This window comes from Corvus cornix, chromosome 5, assembly GCF_000738735.6.
Source record: "Corvus cornix cornix isolate S_Up_H32 chromosome 5, ASM73873v5, whole genome shotgun sequence".
NCBI classification, from domain to species: Eukaryota; Metazoa; Chordata; class Aves; order Passeriformes; family Corvidae; genus Corvus; species Corvus cornix.
In genome coordinates this window covers 45,797,464-45,821,677 of record NC_046335.1, presented here as the reverse complement: position 1 = coordinate 45,821,677, position 24,214 = coordinate 45,797,464, and the positions used below count along the sequence as shown (strand labels likewise).

Genomic DNA, 24,214 nt, shown 5'->3' with positions numbered 1-24,214 from the left:
TATCTCTGGAAAAGCTACGCAGATGATGTGAACTGCATCATGGCTGGTATTGCTCAGGACCAACTGGCCCAGGAACCTCTGAACAAACCCAAGGTGGCTGCTGGTAGAGCAGGAGAAATGCAGAAGAACCAGCCACATCACAGAGTGTCATTCTTCTCTCAGGTATGTGGAGAAACATTCCCTCACCCACTGCCTAGCTCCTGCCTGGAGGGGACGTTTGCTCCTGTGAGGCCAAAAGGCTAAGGAAATACTGCTGAGTGCATCCAGTACCAAGAACTCTTAACATAACTGAAGCCTTTGAAGAGTAAAAAAATTCTTCCCGCTGCTATTTATTACATCAGTGAGTTTTGGTGTGAACCTGGAAAGCCAGGCTCTATCTGCCTCTGCCTTGCAACTGTCAGTCAAGGACCAGAAGTATCTCCATTTGCACCTCACAGAGTAGTTCCAACCACAGGAAGCTGTGTCAAATGCAGGACTTGCATCCAAGTCTCTTGCCAGAACCAACAACCTCTCCTGCTTCCCCCCATCATTAATGTACCCAGTGGTAACAAACATAATTTATTTTCCTCTACATCTACCTGTTAAGTAACAGTCTACAGAGCTGAACACTCAGCTAAAGAAGTGAATTCTACATTCCAAGGAATGCTACTGACTTTGAAGCCTACTGACAGTTGGCAGTAATAACACAATACCCTCATCACTCCCTGCCCACCTCCTTTACACACTTTGTGACAGGTGGCTCTGAAGCCTTTCTGCTCTTTACCTCCTTGTAGATGTTGGAAGGATGGTCTCTTCGGCCACACAGGTCAGTGATCGTCTTACAGCAGCTGTCTGGGACTTTCCTCCCACTGGCCTCTGGAGATTTGATCCACAGGCTGTCGGCCCAGTCCGTGTAGTTGTTGCTCCCACAGCACTTGAACTGTACACACACGGAGAGCCAAATCTGAGCCTGCAGGCACTGCAACCTTCTTCTCCCTCCAGCCTCCCACACCGAGCCCTGGGCTTCACCCGCCTTTGCAGACACTACAGCTATCTCATGGGTTTGGTTTTTTTATAATTATTAGCGACTTTTGTGTTAAGAGCTCCCCAAACTGCCATTAAATATCAAGTTCATCCATCCTGCAGCAGCTGTGACTTTTGTTTACTGCTGGGACGAACTGTAACCAGAGTGCACCTGCAGCTGCCTCAGCTCATAACTGCGTGTTAATGATGGCAACAGGATAAGTTTAATTACCAGTTACCATCACAAATGCACCTGCTATGGCACTATGCATAGAGTAGTCCCTGTGCTTTGAAAGTGCCTGTGCACAAGGGCTGTTTCTGTGGAAAAACCTGTCAGAACTGTGGCAGCCCTAACCTGAACCACCCCTGAGCCAGGCGCAGCAAGCAACAGTGGCAGGAGAGATCTTCTTTCATTACATCTTGCTCTCCAGAGTACTGAGAAGCTTAATGAAAAATGTCAGCAATTTCTCCAAAGCTTTGAACAGGGAAAGTAGAAGCAGCTGTCAGAGTGACTTGGCAGCTCCAGTTCACTGGGAGCAGTTCAGATATTGTTTCCCCAGTGCTACTGGTCATGCAATTCAGTGATCACACCATGCAATTCTGCCAGTTGCATGGCTCAGGCCCTGCACCTCACCCAACTCTGTCTTGAATGAGAACAAGCAGAACATACACTCAGCATACTGGAGAAATATCTCTAGGTTGGATGTCAAGAGATGCCTTTTCAGCCCTGCAGTTGCATTAATTCTCTTTGCCTCCAGAGACACCTACCTCCTGCTGCAGTTTGTCCACTGCGCTGGTAACACTCTCTTCTCCCTCCCTCCGGTACTTCTGGGTCATGGTGTTCTTCAAATTTTGCTTCAGCTCCAGGCTCAGCTGAATGGAAGAGACAAGTGGGATAAAATCACAAGGCAAACTCATTCCTCAGAACGACCCAAAGTCCTACATACATTCCACTGCCTTTGCTCCAAGAGGAGGATGGAGAACCTAGTGGAAGCTACAGCTTCCTTCAAGATCATCCTCCAAGGCTGGACAGGCTTATTTCCAAATGATTACAGACCAGGCTTCTATTTTAACAACTGCAGGGAGGTGCTTTGGGACAAAATTTCAGCCTGTGTTACACAACTCCACGTGGCTTCTCACCTTGAATATGCCAGATTGCCAAGACATGACTGCAATGAAAGGGAATATGAAAGTGTGCCTGCTTAAACATGAATATGCCTGTGAGACCATGTGCAGTCTTCTCCCTCTAAAACCTGTAACAAAATACTAAGAACTCTGTTTTTGTAAAAAATACAAATCACTCTGTCCAGAAACAGGAAGAAATTGGAGTCTGTGGCATGGTGGACTGAAGCCACGTAGACCAAACAGCTCTTGTATCATCTTCAAAAAGGATGCCACAGGAGGGAATTAAAAGCGTGTAATTGCAAAAATCACTGCAAGGCCTTTCTTAATAATAGAGAGACAAAGTCTGATTTTGCAAGAGCAGAATTTCTGAAAGCATCATCATAAACCACTGGCATGTTCAGGTGATTGGATTCAAACACGTATTCCTATGAAGACTCTTTTAATCTAGCTGAATTTTTCTCACCCTTTGGTGACAGCCAAAAAGTGCCAAAGAGCTCCATCTTTTTTTTTTTTTCCATACTGGTTCATGCAGAAACACTGCTTCAGTCCAACTAAATTGAAATTCCAAGTTTCCTATACCAATAAACAACATCAAGATGCATTTTAGATGGGGTCAATGGATGAAACAACTGAGCAACCTCTTCATATACCTTCTATTCTACACAGTAAGTAGTAAATGAGAGGTCAAACATCTGGTTACGCTAAACTTTGCAAAATACAGTCTGGAGTTTATTCTCACTTTGAAACCCTGTTTTCTCCAATCCCATGTGTCAGATGGGGACAACACCTACCTCACAGAGATGATATGAGGCGTCATTCATTAATATTTGCAAAATGCTTTGAGATCCTGGGCTGGGAAGCTCTATGGAAATGCAAAGGACTTAGCATAATAGAAAGAAAGGAAAAGGTTCAGCAACTGGAAGGCGGAGGGAAATAAAGAGGAGAGTCCATTAGCAGAATTATTACTTGAGGGAAAAGCAGTTACCTGCAGGCTCATGGGGAAGAACTGCAGCATGGAACAGAGATAACAAAAGAACCAGTTTAGACACACACATGCAAGCCTTAGACACCAAAGCAAGGGCTGAAATAAAAACAATGGCAAACAGAGCAAGCAGCCTGCAACCAAGAGAGAAGGGGGATTTATCAGCCAGAGGGCAAAGGGATATGCAGCTGTTGATCAGAGATGCACTCAAGGGTACAGTTCTGAATATGCTGTCCTTTATTTCAACCCAGGGATCAGCTCCTCTTCATCCACTGTCACATATGAACCTCATGCCTTTGCACAGATGGATGGACAGATCCTGGCTTCCTGCCATGCCTGCCAGGATTGATCTTTTCCTGTTAAATATGCACACTCATATCCCAGATCCCTCCTGGCAGGAGCCAGTACAGTTCTTTGGCTTCTTGCAAACCACCAGTGCCCATCCACGGCAAAGCACAGAAGGTCCAAGAGAAAATGGAATGGCAAGGAGTCCTGGCAGTGAAGTCAACAAGATGGGATGTTCAGCTGCTTTTCAGACAGTCATTTGATAACAATCCTAATTTGCCACTTCCAGTCAATTTCCAGACATGAGAGCAACTTTGCAGGCTGTTTGTGCCTTGGCAGTTAAACTCCCTTTGAAAACAAAGTGATGACTTAAGCTCTGCTCTCAGCAACTGCAAGAAGTGCCAAGCCAGACCTGCAGCTGTTGGGAGACTGTCCTTTTTCTCCAGCCCCTCAGCTGGGCTGCTTAAGTAAAGCTCTCAAAAACTTGTTGACCTGAAAGGACCTCCCAGCTGCACCGTTCATCACCTTTGCTAGATGCAGCAGGAACTGTTCTGTGTCCTTAACCTGCTAAGTGGCACTAAGGTGATTTCAGCTGTTTGCACTACGCCTTCAAGGCTGTTAGGAGAGTCCCTAGATCTACACAGCCTCAAAAATTGTCTTCTACAAGGGTCTGTAGAAAAACAGGGCACAAAGTGCACCACAGGAAGGAGCGGAGCAGCAGGGCTGAGCAGCCCCCTGGAGTAATGACCACCACTTTGTCAAAACCAGTAAATAATCCAAGGTCTTTTGTATATGGAGGGGAGCGAGTAGGTGAACCACAACCAGACCTATGTCCCAAGCATCCAAGCCAAATTCTGGCTGGAGAGATGGGATGATAATGAGCTGCTCTCTCTCCCTTGTTTGAGTCTCCAAGGTCTAATGTCCACTCACCTGCTGGTAGTAGATATAGGCCAGGATTCCTGCAATGATCTCCAGGAGAAAGATGCATAGCAACAATATGAAGTACTGTAAAATAATGGGAAAAAGAGCACATTAGAACAGAACATAAGGAGATGCTGGGAGGCAGCTTTTCTTTACCTGGTAAAATGCCTGACTGTCTTCACCCATGCTTTTCTGCAGCAGTGTTCAAAGGCAGGGGCTGGAATAAAGACTTCCAACAGGGTAGGAAAGGAAAAATCCCACAGATTAACAAAAAAACATCAAACCACAGAATAACTGAAGACAAGCAGCAGCAAGTGTGTGTTTAACTCTCAGAGCCAGAGGGATATAGAGAATGGGAAAGTGCAGGCAACCAAGATAAGATCACCGTACAAAAGAAAGTGGTTGCTAGATAACCTAATGACTACACTCAGTATCATACAAAATATCTGATTCTGACATCAATACCAAAAAAATTTAAACTTTTGCTTGTTTTGACATTGTTTAGGGCATTTCACCAAGTTACTAAGGAGCAATGTATGTTATAAAGATGATTCAGTAAAGACACAGAGAGCCCATTTCACCAAATATACAGCACAGCAGCTAAGCATAAAGCATCATTTGTGCTGCCAGTGACTTCTGCGGAGCTCAGCCACAGGCTGAGTCGATGGATTTTAGCACTGAGTCACACTCAGCACTGGGACTGTACATGCTCCTGAAGTGGGACCTAGGTGGAAAAGCTCAGCATCTCAAAACCAAAGTGAGAAGAACTCTTAGAAGATGAATAGGTGACCGTGACTATTTCTTAAAAGAGCTTGGTGGCACTGAAGTGAAAAGAGTAAGCCCTGCTTACCACAAGGAGATTCAAACGGACAGTACAGAAAACTGTTTGGAAGCCCTGATCTATACACAAACAAGTAGGGAAGCCAAACCCATGAGGAATATGTGCAATAGATTAAAAGGACTAGGTAGGCCTGAAGAGCCAGGGTGATGCGTCCACTTCCTTCTTAGGGTCAAAGACAGCTTTTCAGGGAGAACCCCTCTCCTGACAAACAGCCCCTGCCTTGCTCATGGTCAGCAATGAACAGCTTCTTTACAGATTCAGGCTGTTCTGTGACTGCTATTAAATTAATCTTTCTGTAGATAAAGCTGAAGAGACACCAATTCCAGCCACAAGGAACAAGGACCTCAAGTCCCTGTAAGAGCTGGCTTCCCCAGGACAGAACAAACAAAATATCTCCCTTTTTCTGTTTTACCCTCAACCTTAAGAAAGGTCTCTTACCAAGAGACAAAGCAAATGGCTCCCGACAAATGTAACTGGACATCAAACCTGCACAAAGAAGGACAGTGAAGATGCAGACACAGCAAGGATGCCTTCTTTTGCACGAGGGTTACACCCTCACTGTGCGCTCTTTTCACTAGGTATTTCCAAGCCCCTTCTGCAGGAGTAAAATGACACACTCAGGCTTCCTCTTGCACCCCTGTGGGGCTTCAGCAGCTGCGAAGGAAGGACAGCTGGGTTTTATCTGCAGACCGGGCTTTAATCTGAGCACACAATCTCAGCCTTTCACTCCCCTGCCCCAGGCTCTCCCCCAACAGCAATCCCGACCATCTCTGCAGCCTCCTGTACAAGGTACCCATTCATCCCAGGGCAGTGAGTCACCCACTGGAGTGCAGGATAGCTAAAAGCTGCTCCCAACACTCCCAGGAGGTTGAAAAGCAGCAAGAAAGGGTAGGCAGGCCTTGACACAACGGCTGTCTCTCTTTTGCTGGGACCTTGTTATGCCTTAACTGGCCTGACTTCACCTCTCTGCCAAGGAGGGGCAGGAGGATGGTAGGATGCTGACAACCAATGGACTGGAAAGCTTATTTATTTTTCCTTGCTCTGTGTAAGGTCAGATGCATTCAGGTAGAGCTAAAGTTATGTCACCATAAGCTCTCTGCTCATTGTGCTGGCTTACAGTGGATACAAACAAACATGTATCCAGCAGACCTTAACAAATCTGAGTCACAAGTAAAACCTTGTGAGGGAGGTTAGTGCAGCTACCACCCATGAACCCAACCCATCTCTGCTGATACACTCCACCATTATCTTACTCACATCATTCCCTGAGGGCCACTTCTAAGCATCATGCTGGGGGATGTATCATATAGGGGAACAGCAGCTTTCACTCTGGACACACACAGAGCACAGGGCAGCTCTCCCTGCTCTTCAGCCGTAGCTGCAGGGCTTTCTTAGAGGTCTGCTACGGGAGGAGTAGGCCAAGCTCTGGCATGGAACTGTAGGGACATGCCCTACTTGGTTCCCAAGTCAGAAATGAGTGATCACCAGAAGCCCTCTAGCAAACACATGCCTGGACCTGGGTGGGCTCTAAGCAAAATTTACCCTGGCTCTGGCTCCACAACAGAGTCAGGGCTCTTGAGTGTCTCCTCAAGATCTACAGAGTCCAAATTGCTTCCATCCAGTTCTGAGTGAAGTACCAATTGGTAAGTGTGTTTTCTCTGAATAACACAAAAAATGGTTTAATCCACCTACAAGCCAAATAACTATCTGGAGACATCTTTCTACTACCTGAAAAAGAGACAGATAGCAACAATACTCCTAAACCAGCAACCTCATTTCAGTGGGAGGGTTCCAGGCTGAAATGCAGCAGGAACAGAAATCCTAAAGCACGTGTGTTCCCTTCTCCCTGTTCAAGGTAGCTGACTAGAAGCGGCAATGTGAGGGGCCAAGCCTATAGAAAGTCATTTTCTCTCCTTATAAGCAAGGTCTTCTATTTGACAGATCTTTCCCTGGGACTACTGCTGCATTTTGACTGAAGTATGATATAACAGTCGTCTGTCATTGTAAAGAGCTGGACTGCAGCATCACAGCCAGCCAGGCTGCAGATCCACTGCCTTGCCTACTCAGGGAGCCAGAGAAACTCCACCCCTGCTGCCCAAGCCTCAGCACAGCACATGCTTAAGGAAGGCCGATAAGAAATGACAAAAAAGTAGCACAGCTGTGAGTGATGAGTGAAATACTATGAACGAGCCTAGAAGTGGGCCTATAAAACTCACAGTTACATACAAGGCAGCAAAATAATTCACAGCTTCCCAACTCTTAAAGAGATAAACAAACTAAAAACCAGATATGCATTTTACAAACAGCACCCAAAGCCGTCAGTAATCGATTTTTAAAAGCACCAAGGCATCACTAAGGAGAGCAGAGAGTGCTGCTTATACTGCTGCCTCCCATACTTACATGGGTCTCTTGTACAGAGAGACAGTGGGACCGGCTGGCACAGCCCCTGGGGTGACTGTGAAGCTGTCAGGATTACTGTCTGAGCTCAGAGCTGGCAGAGGGCCCCAGCCAGGCTCACCCAGCCCTGGCAAGCACAGCCCTGTCTCAGATTACTCAGGGCAACCAAAGCAGAGCACAAGCAAGAAGAGACAATAGGCCTGTCACAAGCAGCCACTCCAAAAGGACGAGTGGTATAAGGAGACAGAGTGACCTTTTGTTCCCTAGAGACAATTATTAGTTTTCTATGGCAGAATAACAAAGAAAACCCCCCTGGATTTTCATATGTAGCTTCTGGATGAGGGAAAAAGACAAAGGGAGATCTCTTTGGCATGGAGAGTCAGTGAAGCAAGGCCAAAACCAACTGCTACAGATCAGGAGCCTACTGAACAAGCATCAGCAATGCACTCACTGTGTCTCCCTCTGTATTTTATTCTCCCTTCCTGGCCCTGCTCTGCCTCTCACAGGGATTATCAGGTCTGCACAGCAGTGAAGCATCAGGCTTGCTCACAGCTCCTGTTTCTGCTCCTCTATCCAAACTAAAGGGGAGAAATGGGGCCGGTCAGGTCAACGAGGATTTGCAAAGGGAGGAGCTGGCGGCTGAAGTATCTTTTTCTGTACCTGTGAAAGCCAAAAGCTGCTGATAGTTATTTCAGTCACTGCACTCACCACTGCAGCCCAGACACTAAAACAGACTGCTGCCACACTCCAGACTAAAAGGGAGATTTGAGAGAGAGCAAGCAAAATAGAAACCCCAAGTAAGAAAACTTCAGTGTAGGTGGGTGAGCAGGGAGCTCAGGAAGTAATACAGAGAACGGTGCAAAAGCAGCAGCAGATTATCAAAACAGTAGGGCTCTTTTTTTGTGGAAGCAAGACTAAAGTAATTTTTTTGCAACTGAAGAAAATATTGGAAATGTTCTGATCTTTTACAACCAAGTGAAAAAGTGTGTTAATCTGGCTCGAACCTAATGTCATTAAAAGCTGGTTTTGTTACAGGTCTCTCATATTTTCCTCCTTCTTCCCATTTTCCAAAACAGAATATAGAATGGGCAAGGAAGAAGGAAGAGACAAAAGCCACAAGCTTTTGCTTTGAATAGTTTCAAATAGATGTTCTTACACAAAGCATAGGTACTACAACTACACTTTTTACTCTTGGACCATGCAGCACATTCTTTGCGTGGATGAGAGGAAATGCTCTGCAGTAAAACCTGTCCCCTGGAACATGGACAGCACTGCTGCCAGGAGCTGGAGACCCTAGTGATATTTGCTCTAGGACAAACAAATAAGGCTGCACACAACACAACCAAGATATTTCCCTCAAACAAAACAACCAAGCAAAACTCACCACTCTTAGCAAATTCCGCCGCTCTTTGAAGGTGGCACAGCACCCGAGGATGCCAGTGACCATGACCACCACCCCAGCCACCACCAGGATGTAAGCAGTAGCAGAGTATGTGCTGGAGGAGAGCAGGCTGATGTAGTCACTCTTCTCAGCCAGGGTCCAGGTACCCACTGCCATCACAGCCCCACCAGCCAGCTGGGGAGACAAAAAAGCAAGAAAATGAAGGGTGTCTGAGGCATGAATTTCCTCACCTCTCAGAGCAACTGGACAGGGACAGCAGGATGTGCCACAGCCCTATCAGCTGAGCCAAAGATGACCTACATTAAGGGATGGATTCACTGGGACTGGAACAAATCCCAGTGCAGTGGGAAAGACTGAGCTTCAAGGCACCCAGTTCAGCACCCCAGGCAGCCTGACATGGAAGCTTTCTAAACCATCTACCTGTGCACAGCAGTTCATACTCAGACCAGAGTCTTCCCAAATGTAGCCACATTGGGTTTGGGGCAAATAAAACATGTCAAATCTGTACGACCAGCCTGGCTGGCTAAACTCTTACCCTGGTAGCAAATGAACGCAGAGAACCCAACCACACCCCTAGCAGTCCACTTCATCTTTGTAAGCCTTCCATTTCCAGAGGGTTTTAGGCAGCTTCTGATAAACTCAGACAGTTCTCCTTAAAGGTCTGACCTGGACACTCCATTGTTCTGTCCCATACACCAAAGTAAAACACAATCCTTTGGCATCAGTAACTTTTCTAGTGGAAAGCACAACTCTGGGAAGTTCTAGTGTGGACCAGCTGCAAGAGGGTGTGCGTTATCTAGCTGTCCCATTTCACTGCCAGCACTCCCTCTTGCTATTTCAAGAGGAGGAACGGCAACACAGTAGAGCCTTTATGCTCCCTGAAAAAGTAAACCACGTGAAAAAACCAAAGTTTATTTTCAGGGTTCCTGTAATTTTCTATACTTGGTAACATGACCTAGAAACAGCCACATGCTACAGTGTCAAACCATAACTTCTGCCTGGGCAGGCAAGCCCAAGGGGTGGCATTTCACCCAACAGGACAAGACTTGTGTCCTACTGACATCAGCACTTCTTCCCAAAGACTTCATCACACCCATTTTTGCATCCCTGACACCAAAACTGCAGTGCCATCTCATTGCCTCTGACACAGACTGAATTTCCTTACCCAGAAAAAGAAGTTGAAGATGAAGAGCAGGTACTTGAGACAGATGGTCCCACATGTTTCCTTCTTTTCTGTATACTCACGCATCTTTCTGGTTCACCAAGTTCCTAAAAAAAAAATAAATAAACCAGGAGAGCTTGAGTGAGTCAGTCATCACACCACTTCTCCCAGAAGGTCAGCATTACTGCTCTCCTCCTGCAAGATCTAACACCTCCAATCTTTTGCTGAAGTAAGCCAGTGAACAAGCCATTCAACTGACTTCAGGGACACAGGACAGTGCTCAGATAAAGAGCTCTCGTATCCATCTGGGTGACCTACACAAAAGAGTTCACACAATCCCAGAGCTGTTCTCCAGAAAATCCCAGTCTGGCTCCTGACTACAGCCTGTAGTGGCTGTTCTGAAGGCAGCAACAGAAACCTCGGTCTCTGATATTTATGGAATAAACTGTCTTCAAAGAATATTATTTTCTCACTGGCATTAGTTACAACTGCCTTAAACAGAACCTTCTCTAAGTTTGGGCTATTTTTAATCTTTACAACTGGAACTGGGAATCTACTTGTTATATGTTCAGATCTCCTATCTTTTTTGAATGCCAGCAGTCTGTTGGAGTAATTAATTCTCTTCTTCACCGCATACTTTTCATGGCCCTTCTCACTGGCTAGCTGTCCTCCTGGGCACTAAAGAGACTCTCCTAGCTACTAAGAGGGAGAAATACAACCATCAGCTTCAGATGATCTGACAGCATAAAATGCCCCTGCAGATATGTAAGGAATGGGAGTTTGTTGTGAGTCAGTCCCAGTGCAGTGTTACAGATCTGCTACAGCCTGGGGAAGGTTCCTCAGAAGAAGGTCTGCAGCAAGCACAGCTCCATGTCACTTCACTGCCTGTTGTTCAGACCTCAAAGTCTGAACCTCTCAAAAAAACATTCTCATCACTGCCTGATGGGCAGACAAGACAAAGGCACTGCCCAGAGTATCACTGCCGGCATAACCTGTGTGAGGCAGGATGCAGAAGTGCAACCAAGTCCTCACCACTTGCATTCAATTAAAAAATCATCCCTTTTGTCCCCCACCAGGCAGCAAGGAATGATGCAAGCACTGTGCACTCATGTCAGAGTGCAACGTTTTCCTAAACCAGCAATTTCCCTGGAAGCAGGCAGGCAAACAGCCTCTACATTTTCCCAGAGGCATGGAGTTCATGCTTAGTTAAATTACAAAACTTCTTCACACAAGTGATGCAAGCTCCCTCCAGGGACCCACTGCAGCTGCACCCAGCTACAGTAAAGACACTCAACTACCTTGGCAAAACACCTGACAGCAAAGGAAGTTGAGAAACAGGTACACACAGCCAGGCTGCACATCAGGTGACTATCAGCATTATCTTTGTCACCACACTTCTAATGTCTGGCTTCAGAGCCAGATGAACCAAGGCTGGGAACAGCAGCTGCCCATTCTGCAGCATAATTGTATTTTATCTGCAGGAAACTATTTCCTTGTGCTTCATGCCAGCTCACTCAACAACCCCAGCCAGGCCTGTGCTTTAGAAATTAACAAATGAAGCCAACAAGGAAAGCAAGAGTGTGAACAAGCCAACAGTCCCACCCATGCCTATCCCCGTCACCATTTCACATGGAAACATTTTTCTCCAGAATTAACATCTGGCAACAGCAGCTGGCAGCAGAATGCTGCTTCACTGGCAAAGTGAGCAGCTCTGAGATGGTGGCACAGATCAAGGAGAACAACTCTTCAGAGTTATCTTCAGAAGAGATCAGAACCTCCAGCAATGCTCAGATTAATTACCATGTTGCAGCACAAAAGGGGCCCAGGCTTTGGGAAGGAATGAATGCTGCTGGTACTGTATGCACTGATCAGGCTTGCAAGTTCTCCATGAGAAGACGCCCCAAGAACACAACATTCATGAAAGGTGACAGATTTACAGCTGCCAGAGGCTTCATTTAGCCACAGACCAAGAACAGCAGCAGCAAGGCAGCCACACACGCCTGCACAACTCCTAACAGGTACCTCAGCCCTGACGTGAGAGATGCCTTCCAGTAGAAGGTCTTCTCCACACCCCTTCTAACATCAGGGCTGTATGTAGAGGAACATGCACTGCAGGTTTGCAGACACTGACCAGGGGATGATAACAATGCTTTCTGTCCTTAAGACTCCTTGACCCAGTTTCCCTCTTGCTCCCGAGGATTTTAGGAACCTTCCCTCCTTCCCTCACATATCGCCACAGAGCAGGTGCTGGGCCCCAGAAATGGATACTAACATGTCCCTCCTTCTGATCCAAGAGCTCAGAAATCCCAGTCACAGCTCCATCTCGTCCTGCGTGAGGACTGGGCAGACGCACGGCTGAGACTGCACTTGCACCAGGTAACAGTCTGAAATCCCCCTCAAGACTGCGGGTCCCGCTCCACGCAGCGCTGGGTACAGGCCTTTCAGGCAGCCTGGCTTCACTGCTGGCAGGAGAGGATACGCCTGTTTCCAGAGAGCTGGCAGGGAACAGCTGCAGGTTTATAAAGCAGGGTGAATCACCAGGGATGGCAGACCATGAATCAGAAAGCAATCAGGGCTGTCTCCTGTTTGATCTATCCTTCCTAGCCAGGAGCAGAGCCGATGGCACTGGCTGCTTCTGCATGCTTAATGACTCACCCAGCCAACTATTCAGGGAAAGGCAGCTCTCTAGACCCTCTTTTTGGAAGTCGTGTTTGTGCTCCTTGCCTCACACAGGGCGATCTGCTGCCTCCCATCACCTGCAAAGACAGGGTCAGGCTTCAGGGAGCTATCCTGGTCTTCAGGGAAAGCAAGTGAGGGCAGGAGACTACAGTGAAACACTTTTCCCAAGGAGCCCGGCAGTGGAAGCAGGGAGCCACAATCTGCTTCACAAGCTTAGGGCCACTTCAGGCTCTGAGCCTCATGGTCCCAAAAAGCACAGAGGTGTTGGTCAGCGTCACAGCACCAGGATGAATATGGGAGCGTCATCCTGAATTCACTGACATAACCAGGGTTTCTTGCCATCAGTCATCCTTATAACAAACCCTCAGAACTGATATGAATCATTCTTGAAACTGGACAAGAAGCAGCAACAGTACTTAACACACATAATTCTGTTCTATTTTAAACACTGAGGTAAAGACCTGTTCTGAATCATTATCAGTAATTACAAATGAGCTCTCTGATGAACAGGAAATGGCAAGCTCTGCCACAGGGGTGTATTTACAAATACATAAAAACATATTAATTAAACATGAGCTTCATAATGGGAAGTATTTTGCTAAATGACAAAGTGGTTAGAAGAGTAAAAGTACTTCCATAATGAAGCTCACTTGGTCCAGTCCAACAGACAGCAGTTTCATCAGCAAGTTAAATTTCAGCAAGCAATCACAGAATACAGGCTGTGAAATTTAGTCACACAATGGAAAGAAGTATTTTTATGTAATTCACAAGAATCAACAAGAATCAAGGGTTCCTACTATGCCCACACACACTGCAAGAGAAGAGACAGAGACAAATAATTCTCTAGGGAAACAAAATGCATTAAGCTGAGAGGAAAACACAAGTGACAGAACCTGTAGATAAAAAGGAAGGGGTAACAGCTTGAAGATTAATTCAAGAAACTGGGAGTTGAACAGCCTGAATCCAACTTTCCACTGTGACACAGACTTTGTGCATGGACTTGAGCAAGTCCCTCAGTATGACCCTTGCCTCTCTCTTCCTCCCCAGTGCAAGACCCTCACCTTTCTCTAAACCCAGTGATTTTATGAGGATCTGCACCGAGAAGCCCTGCTGATGGAGGAATGCCAGCTGAGGGGCACGACAGGCTCTAGGTGACTGGCAAATTGGCAAAAGCCTGACAGCAACACGATTTCACAGACTCAAAAGTGCTTTTGCCAGCAAAGACTACTTTGTCCAGTGAACTGGAACAACCTCTTTCGTGATTAATAAAATACATACTTAAAATAAGAGGACTGCCTGGCAAAGCAATTTTGGCAATAATTTATGAGCCTTGCTGGTTCAAATGCATCAGAGATTGAGATGCTAATAATGAAGTACAAGAATAACAGTGAATAACAGTGGAATAACAGTGAAGCAAGGAGGAACCTATGCAAACATCTCGAAAAGATAAAAAAGATTAAGCGTCAGCTCACTCCTAGGAGGGGAAGAATACACAGTGCATGACTGCCAGGCAAGGCTGGGATCACTTCACAAATGAAACCATACCATGGTCTGATTTTCTTGGGCTCTCATCCTACTGCGATTGAACCCTTAGGACAAACTGCACCACAAGAACTCACCAGAAGCTGAGTGGTATGACTCCAGTTCTGGGTGCTGAGCATCTAGGAACACAAGCACTGCACAAGCAGCTGTGAAACCTAAAGTTTCAATGGCAGGACTTGCTCTGGGTGTTCCACATTACACCACTGTACTTTTCTTTGCAGACCCAAAGGCACACGTAGGCATGCACACACAGCCCAGCTCAGAAAGCACGTGACATGCACACACACACTCCTGCTGGCTAGACATTCATTTAGTCACCCCAGACACTGCTTGGTACATCTGCCTCAACTTGCACAGTAACAGCACTTAATTAAACAGCAAAGAAAGCCAGGCCTGCAGGCTTTTTCTGCACAACCTGCCCTAAAGCAGCATCTGATAGATCGGGAAGAAACAATGCCAAAGCAAATTAAATAGCTCCTAGGCCAGAAAAATCATCATTATTTAAAAGTATTGATTTTTGAGTGATAGCAAACAAATTGGTATCCAACACATCAGTGACAACTATTTCACAGATAACTCATACACCACAACTTAGATAACTTCTAACATCTTCACCAAAGCACACAAGAAAGACTTGCTGCAGGAAATCCCACTGCACCTATGCTGCAACAAAAGTAGACCCCTAATGCAACCACGTGGCACTCTGCTGGCCTGGAGGGAAATGTTCCACTGAGGACTATCTGAGCTGGGCCAGATAACCCTGGTAGTCATTAGCAAACAAAGCAGATGTCCTCCCCTTGGTATGTGCAGTGCAGGTGTGGGCCAATAACTTTAATCTTCAGCAAACTCACTGACATTCTCCACCAAGGCTAAACTCCAACCTCTGAAAGCATGACCTCTCTTGAGTTCCCTCTCTGTAAGATAAAAACATTACCACTGACACTTTACCTACTCCACTGAACATCCTCAGAAAGGGCCTCCAGCTGCTTATCACCTTCCAGAAAGCAGCTAAAAGTAATTTAAGTAAAGCCTTCCCAGGAGAGGAATTCTAAAGTTTGCAGGTGAAGAGCTCAAATTCACACCATGTGCCATTATCCACCCCCAAACTGATAGCCAACATGGAACAGCAGCCTTGACACTGACCTTTCACCACCAACGCAGCTCACAGCACCAGTGCAAACGTTCAGTCCTCTTCAAAGGCTATTTTTCACCCCCTCTCTTCTTGCTGGCTCTAGTCTGCTGCTGGATTTAGGAAAGCAGAAAGCTGAAGGAAAAAAGGAAGAGAGATGCAGAGAATCATGAACTATGTCAAAAGCCATTCTAAAATCAATATATGATTATATGCTTTGCCATCAAGTCCTTTAAGTAGAGAGCACATGATTTCAGAATACACCTTGTGAATGCATTTGATTAAACTGCAAAGCATGCACTGGATAACAGGGAAGAGCCAAACTGCAGCATGAACATCTTCTGCGGGTAGAAAGCTGTCAGAACAGGTTTGTATTTACTGCTGCATCCTGTAAATGCTGCTATCAATTCTGTCAAGGTTGTGTACACAAAATGACAGCTGATCCTGCTGCAAAAGGCCTGGAAGCATCTCCATGAGAAAGCTCAGGAAGATCCTTCTGTGCAGTGCGAAGCCCTAGCTGGTGTTAGTGCCTTGAAGTGATCAAGTTCTCAACCTGGTCATGGGCAATCCCACCCTCTCTCCTTCCTCAGCTCTCCCTTCTGAACAGCCTGTAGCCATTGACAGAATAACAAGTCTTCCTCCTTAGCCTGTTTGGATGCTGAATTAATGATCCTTTTATCTACACCATGACACTAACTTACTTCACAGTCTAAGGCTTAAGCTCCTATCTACTGCCCATACAGAGATACAAAAGCAGTAATACTTCCTGACTTGCCTGGGTGGGATAATGGAGCATTTGAAAACCACCTGGGAAGAGAAAAAGGGTACTTTTTATTAGCAGATCTAATTTCACAATTCCTAGCCATTTTAACTTTCTATTATATTCAAGTAGTGGTTCCTGCAGGCCTTTACCCAGCACAGTATGGATAACACACCTTCATTTATAACCAGCTTGGATTTACCCCTGCTTCGATTCCCTATGAAAAATGTGCCAATAAGAGCCAGAAACTTGTTGATTCACATTACTACACAGCCTCTACACCACAAAAACATCTCTTCAGAGAAACAAGTGAAAATTCTGGTATTTCAAACACTGGGAAGCAGGCCAAAAAAATTTCACTGGGTTCATTAATTAAAGATCATATAAGGGAACTTTCTGAGGAACCAGGGAGAAGAGGGAAGGCACAGTCATCTATAAGGCAAGCAGTAGTTCTGAAGCATCCTGCTGAGGCTGGGCCCAAACTCTCCAAGATCAGCCCTAGTGCCCTGTCCTTTATTCATCTGCTTCATGCAGCTCCCACACTCCTGGCTTTTCAGAAGGGAAAGCTGACCCGGAACACAAAGCTCAGTGCTTTGCTTTCCATCTCAGCATGTTGGAACGTGCTGCAAAGTCAAAGTACTTGTGCCTAAGGCTGGGGAGAATGCAAAACAAAGTCAGACATCCACTGAGAAGGTAAAGCTCCTTCTAAGGAATTGTCATTTAAATTGGGGGGGGGGGGGGGGGGAGCAGGCACACAGAAGAGATCTTGGTCAAAACCCCTCCTCCCTGACATCTTTGGCAGACCCTGCTTGACCCCACCTCTTGACTGGGAGAGCACTCTTCCAAAGAAGTGAGAGAGGCTAAGTTCCCATTCTGGGACTCCGGGAGGATGTCATATCAACACTGTGTCTAGGCAACATCTCCATGGGCACATGAGAGCCCTGATGTCACTCCTCAGGATGCTTGCCAAATCCCTCCTTTCTTCTGCCCTGGCTAAAGCTGCTGTGTTTTGAATAGACCCCTCAAAAGAGACCCTTAAGTCCTGCTAATTTGGATGAGAGCCAGGTATCCAGAGAGGATCTGCATGCCTAATACACCTGAGGAGTCGCCTGCTCTTTGAGACAAGAGCTGTCTCTCCGGAGAAGAGCACTCACCCCTTCCACTCACATTTTCAATACTGTTTACTCCCCAGGGGAGGGGCTCACTGAAGCATAAATAACAATAAGCATAAATTTCAAACTCAGTAAGGATTTACACATTCAGCACCACCCACATACCTGCAAATTAAGTGTTTTATGAGGGGGTTAGCCAAACTGGGCGAGGCAATGCCTGGCTGTGGGATCCTTGAGGATAACAAGGACCTTGGCACAAAATCAATTTTACAACCATTAAGAAAAGAAAGCATAAGAGAGAAAGGTAAGAGTGACTGAGCATGCCTGGGACTGTGTGTTCATACTCTAGCACTGTTTCACTACAAAGCAAACAAAAAACCCTTCCCTGGCAAAACATATGCAGTCAGCCACAACGTGAGAGCAGAAAGCCCACATCTCCTGCTCCCAGAAGTGGATAAGCAGGGAAGCAAGCAGCCCCTCCAAGTCCCCATTGGGAGCTGGAAGGCGGGCCAGAGACCAGCACCCACTGTGCAACCAAGGGAAACTCCTTCTGCGTCAAACAACATCCTCTTGTATTCCATAAGGCCTCCTTTATCCTGAAGGATCCCAAAGCACTTTACACTATTTATACACAGGAACCACTTCACTAGTCATTGAACTGAGGAGAGGAACAATAACCCACTCTTTTCTCTCACTCGAAGCACCAGAAATCAGTGCCTGGCTGTGTTTGCAGAGAGCTCATAGCAATGAGGGTTTGACACAACAAGGAGCAATAGTTCAGATAGGTCAGGATCAGCCAACAGACAAGGCAAACTCTTCACTGCAGCCTACTATTGGTATTTTAAATTCTATTTTCCCAACTCTGCTCATGGGCATTGTGGGGTTCTTTTTGTTTGGTTTTTTTTTTTTTTTTTTTTTTTTTTTTTTTTTTTTTTTTTTTTTGTAAGCAGGGCTTTGTCTGTGCTGGAGAATTTACCAGTAGCATTAAACCACATTTCTAAACAAAACATTTTGTGCCAAATCAGCATGCTGCTTGATCCCTTCCTATTCATTATCTTCCTATTCATCACATTCATTTTCATCCCAGCTCTCAGAAGCGTAGCCACTGGGTTCTCAGTGTTTTCAGAGAGTGCTCACAAAACGTCCCTGACCTGTAGCCATGCCAGTACTAGGACCAAGTCAACAAGCACTAAAAGTCCTGGGAAGATAGAAATCCTCCCAGACTCCACAAAGCCTGTTCAGGCAATTCTGTACACAAATTCAAAGTGCTCTCCAAATAATGCAGCAGTGACAATCATTTTTTCACACTCTACAAAGAGCTGGGTTTTTACACAGTGGTTTGAACTGAGGGCAAACACTAACCAAAGAACACGTGCTGCATTGTAGCTGCTACACAGTCACTCAGAATTTGGCTGCAGTCTCAGTGCACTTTTGTTCCCTACAAATCTCTACATTGAAAAGGTGCTCAGCTAAAAGCCAGTAGATTTTCTGCCTCCCCACCGTATCAGGTGCATATCCCATGGCAGGCCGTCATCTTCACTGCACCAAACTCACAAACAAATCATGGGACTTTAAATCCCACTGTCAAAAATATGCAGCAGTTTTTGGAAGAGAGGGCAGGCAACTGGTGTATCACCACAAGGTACATTTCCAGCCTCTCAATCACACAGTGTTCTATAATCTCACTGCCTAAAAGATCCTCTGCCTCCTCAAAGCACCCCAATAAAGAAAAAAGGGAGCAGATTATAATAGGAGCACAGAGAGATTAAGTGCCTCTCCCAGCACAGAGAAGGGGTGAATTTGCCCTCCTCAACATTCATCCTCCAGCGGCTAAGCTGTCCTGTCAACACAGAACACAAAGCTATAAAACACAAAGTTTTCAAGTTACTTGTTAGCACTGCCTTGCCTGTGCCCACGACACCTGACTGCAAACAGCACAAAGCAAGAGGTGCACAAAATACCACATCAGCTTTAACTTTTCTACAAAACTTGTTTTGTTTTGAGCAGGTTGTTCCTGTTCTCACTTTCTGTGGTGCAAACAAGCAAAGCCAAAGTCTCTGGAGTCATCCCACACATCCTCCCCAGGCAGCCTGCCTCAATTTGAACTCCACTAAGATCGTATTTTAAAAGCAGCTGACAAAGGGATTTGGAAGTGGAAACCAAGGTTAACGTTCTTACTGCTTCAGACCTGTTGCTGATTAGCTCAGGACTGGCGCCAGCCATGCCAGAGAAAGCGGAGCAGGTACCTGCAGTACCAGGAATGGGGTGATGCACTTTGCAGTGCCCTAGCACACCAAGAGATAAAGGGAACATCATGCAGACAAAGAATGGGGCAACAGCAACTCTCACCTCACTATGGCAGCCACAGATGCCAGTGACAACTTCAGGAGGCTCCCTTTCTACCCAGAACATCCTCATGTAGGAACACTCACACCTGGAAATACCCACTTTGCTAACAGCAGTGCCAGTAAAGGCCAAGAAATCTCTTCTGACCATCAGTCCTTATATATCCCCAGTATCCTTGTCTCCGGAGGTGTTCTGAAGCAGTCACTGAACGATTTGAGGAGTTATATTCCTCTCCACAGCTAAAATCACTTTATTAGAGTCAGATCAAATATCAAGCACAGTCAAGGGCAATTAAATGACATTTCATTTCCCAGAGCTGTAAGTCGAAGTTCATAGGAGCTGTCTCTCTCCTGTTGCTATAGGAGCAGTGCTGGAAACAATGCTCAATCCATGCTGCGTAAGGCTGCCTTGAAAAAGATCGTTCTTCCAGTAAAATTAAACAACTCCTGGCCAAAAACAAACATTCCTCCCCCTTCCACCTTGCCCTTGTGTAGCACATTTTAGTGACTCCACCAAAACCATCTACACAGCTGTTTCTGGAGCAGCCTGCAAACTTGACAGGGAGGCACCAGCATGTGAATAAACAACCGGGAGGCAAGGGCTGCCTCCAGGCAATTACTTGCTGGCCCTTCACCAAGGCTGGCGACAGGGGACAAGATACAAAGAAGTCTCTGGCTCCAGAGCACGCACCACGAAGCTCCAAAGAAATCCCCCAGCCCCGTGCCAACAACCACTTCCCCGAAACACCTTACTTCGCCGGCTGCATGGGGAGCTGCGCTTGCTCTGGTCCTCTCCGCAGCTTCAAGCTGGCACAGGCAAAGGGCAGCTCTCCATGAAGGGTACAAAGCCATAACCAGTACAGCAACTTTGGCAAGGCTGTGTCAGTGTACGTCCTGGTTTTGGCTGAGATAGAGTCAGTGTTCTCCTTGGTAGCTGGTACAGTGCTGTGGTTTGGATTTAGTATGAGAACAGTGTCGGTAACAAACATGTTTTGGTTGTTGCTAAGTAGTGCTTACTCTAGATCAAGGACGTGTCGGTTTCCCACGCTCTGCCAGTGAGGAGGTGCACAAGAAGGGAAGGAGCATAGCCAGGACAGCTGATCCAAACTGGCCAAAGGGATGTTCCCTACTACAGAATGTCATGCTCAGGATATGAACTGGGGGGAGTTGGCCTGGAGCCACTGATCACCACTGGGGGACGAGCTACCGAGTTGTGTTGTGCATCATTCGCGTTTCTTGATGTTTATTCCTCTCTTGCTCTCCTTTGCATTACTATTACTGTTACTATTAAAATTATTATTACTGTTATTTTATTTTACATTGTTTCAATTGATAAATTGCTCTTATCTCAATCCATAACTTACACTATTTTACTGATTCTCCTCCCCATCGCACATGAGCAGGGGGATGAAGGAGGGGTAGTACATAATTGCTGGCTGGGGTTAAACCATGACAGTGTAATCATCCACTGCATTTAGAGCTGGCAAGGAAAAGAACCTGGAAACAGGTTCCTCTAACAGACGCCAGCACAAAACAGCTGGACTTCAAACGAAGCAGGAAAATCCTGCAGGGGATTTCTCCACCAACCCACCCTCCTGTTACCTCAGCACTCTATGAAGAAGCTTCAATAAAGGAAAGCCTAAAATTACTTTGAAACTTAATCCTCCCCACAACCACCCCTCCATCTTGGAGGTCAATTTTCAAGTCAAGAGGAACCATTACCATCTCATCTGATCTCCTGTTATTTTAAAGGTTAAAATTTAAAGGCTACAAGTAGTCCAGTCTACATTCTACAGTAGCACATTCTACCCTGGATTAACCCTCAAATCCCAAGAAGACCCAAGAACACTTCAGGAGATGGGAGAAATCACATATTTTGCTCCCTCAGGAGCCTCTAAAAACGTAACTGGCACATCCCCAGCATTCAGACTTCTTTGAGCTCAGCAGAAAGCAGCAGAGCTCTTTGCTCTCAGTCTCTGGGCAGACTCATTATCCATCTTTCAATTCATCCAATGCCATTAGTGAGCAGGAGAGGAAAAGCAGTCCATAGCATGGCGCACTTGTAGGTTAAGACTCTCAGGACATCCTGAAGTATTAAAAGCAAAACACACCCAAGAGAAAATCCAGGAACAACACAGTCAAGTTTCTGAAGAAACTGAGTAACTACCTTCAGTACTCAATGCCCACTGTGAAAATGAGGTTCCTCCTGGATATAAAGGCATAGAGGAACCCAGAAAACAAAATGCCCCCCTTGCTTTTGAAGCATTTAGAAAAAAAATCTAAAATTCATGCTGGAAGTAACCAAGTTAATTCTGGCACAGAAAATAATCTTCCTATTACTCAACTCAGCCAAAAGGGTGTTCTAGCTCTGACTGCCCAGGGCAGGATAATGCAAGGAGAGGGAACCAGAGCTGGCCACACATGGTTATCAGTGTTAAAAATCATGAGGATACTGCTGATCCACAGCAGTTGTGCCCTCGTACACAGGGAAATCAGCTTCCCACTTACACACTTGTAAATGCAATGTTGATAAGAATCATATTGATTTAACTACAATAATTGATTTTGGATACTCTCACTGCTCTCACCCAAGCTGGCTTACCCCCTCCTTTTTTCTTAAAAGACTGTTAAAATTCCTGATGAAGTAACAAACAATAAAACCCTTTTTTCTACAAGGGGGTCCTCTTTCACATGGAGACAGATGCAGCCAAAGTAAAGCTCATGACATCAGTGAAAGCAGAGGTTTCCCTCTGCAACTATCTGCTTTTCCCTCCTCCCAGGCTTCTTGCAGCACACCTGTGAGTTAGGATCCACACTTCCCCAGGGCCTGAGGGCAAACAGCCCAGTGAAGTCAGCAACCAGGATTTCATCCTGGCCTAAGCACAGCGGTTTAAGTTCCCTTTTTTTTCTGTCTTGGACACACTGCATACATCAGAGGTAAGCTCTGGGGAGCGCACAATGGACAGAGCAGGCTTTTGTTTGGCTCTCCAAAGCCCATCTCTGGGCTGAGCACAACCTCATTCCCCACACATGAGCTCAGCTGGACACCTGCACTCTTTCCCTGCTCAGGAGGAGGAAAAACCCCAGACAGCTGAGACTCAGAGGTGCAGGAACTAGCCTGACAGTTCTTCCTCCCCAAACACAGAAACAGGTCCTCCCAATAACAAGAAATATGTCCTTTTAAAAAACCCTCCAAGTGGACAAGGTACATTGGAGACCACACCAAATGTCTCCTCACCGCCGGCAGACCTCTCGCCTTAGCCAAGTCTCTCAACAAAGATGGAAGAAGCTATTCCACACTGCAAGGGGAACCTGCAACCAGCCACAGGTCAATTCCTCACCAAGTGGTATTTCCACACAGGACTGGACTCACCCTTTCTATGCTTCAACAGCCAAAACCACAAGCACGAAGCCCAACACTTTCCAATATGCACATTTCTTGCACACAGCACTCAACACGCACACCCAAGACTCTTTCCTGCTCCCACGTGCCTGGCTTCTACACTCACTGTACACCCCTGGGATGGCACACACAGCTCCCCACCTCTTCCCTGGGAGCTCTGCATGGAGCTTACAGTGACCATGGAGAAAAAGAGCCAACCATCTCTGTTCCCAGGGCAGTGTGGGGGTGAGATGTGGGACATGAATTCCTCCCTTCTGGATTCCACCAAAGCTAAGAAGAAATACTGACATTCACAAGCCATGACTCACGCCTGCCTTGTCAGGCACTACAGAAGTCCTGCTCACTGGCTGGCATGCCAAAAATGTCAGCGTGGCTGGCATCTGCCAGTTGGCTCTGACAGCAGATAAATTTGACCAAAACCATCCTTCCCCCTTATTTTCTTTATTGTTGCAGTGCAGTTGACACTGAGGATCAGAGTACTCCCTAAAAACCCCACAGGCATTGTGGCTCCTACTCCAGCAGATAACAAGTCAGCGATGCACTCCAGACAAAAGAGAAACCTCTCCCACAGTAATTCCTACCTCAAACCACTCCTGGTCCCACTTTTAACTGAATTTCACTAGTGAAGGAGCCAATGAATCCATTGTTCATCCTCCAGCTATGCTGGTAAGTCATACACTTGTACTGAAAGAGCTGCCAAGGACTACTTTCAGTCTGTGTTGAGCTGATTCCACTCCTGCCTGAGATGCACCTACCAAAGTGTACAGCGCTTTTCTGGCTGGGACTGGAGAGTCATAACCACCCAACCAGCAAGACCCAAATGCAGTCCAGACTCCAAAACACACCTCCCATTCCACCATGCAATGCCAATAGTGCAAAATAGCAATCATCTGCTCGATCTTTCTCCTGTCCACTTCTTCCCCATAGGAGCAGAAGTGTTCCAGGGTGAGGTATCAGACAAGTTTTCACCTTGTCCATTTGTACAGCACAGCAGATCTTCCTTCCATAGTATCTCCAAAAGGTGTTTCTTCCTTTAAACCTATCCCTCTCCTACAATGGCAAAGACATCTGGGAAACATGCTGCAAATTTCAGCCCAACTCCACTGTTTCTTAGGAGCATCTGTCTT

At 46.2% G+C, this 24,214-nt stretch overlaps 1 protein-coding gene across 4 annotated transcripts in view; it reads right to left on the bottom strand.

Annotated features, from left to right (window-relative positions):
- The window catches only part of CD151 (CD151 molecule (Raph blood group)), a 36,094-nt gene that overhangs the window by 7,434 nt on the left and 4,446 nt on the right, over positions 1 to 24,214 (bottom strand). The window contains exons 2-8 of one of the 4 annotated variants that reach the window (XM_039553295.1): positions 15,482 to 15,602; positions 12,773 to 12,873; positions 10,121 to 10,224; positions 8,938 to 9,129; positions 4,325 to 4,399; positions 1,771 to 1,875; positions 764 to 919 (exon numbers count right to left, since the gene is read on the bottom strand). In XM_039553295.1, coding sequence (XP_039409229.1) covers positions 764 to 919; positions 1,771 to 1,875; positions 4,325 to 4,399; positions 8,938 to 9,129; positions 10,121 to 10,204 — 612 coding nt within the window. In that variant the 5' untranslated portion in view covers positions 10,205 to 10,224; positions 12,773 to 12,873; positions 15,482 to 15,602. Of the gene's footprint in view, positions 1 to 763; positions 920 to 1,770; positions 1,876 to 4,324; positions 4,400 to 8,937; positions 9,130 to 10,120; positions 10,225 to 12,389; positions 12,603 to 12,772; positions 12,874 to 15,481; positions 15,603 to 24,214 lie in introns of those variants that run through there. The other 3 variants (XM_039553294.1, XM_010401181.4, XM_039553296.1) reach the window with 3 other exon arrangements.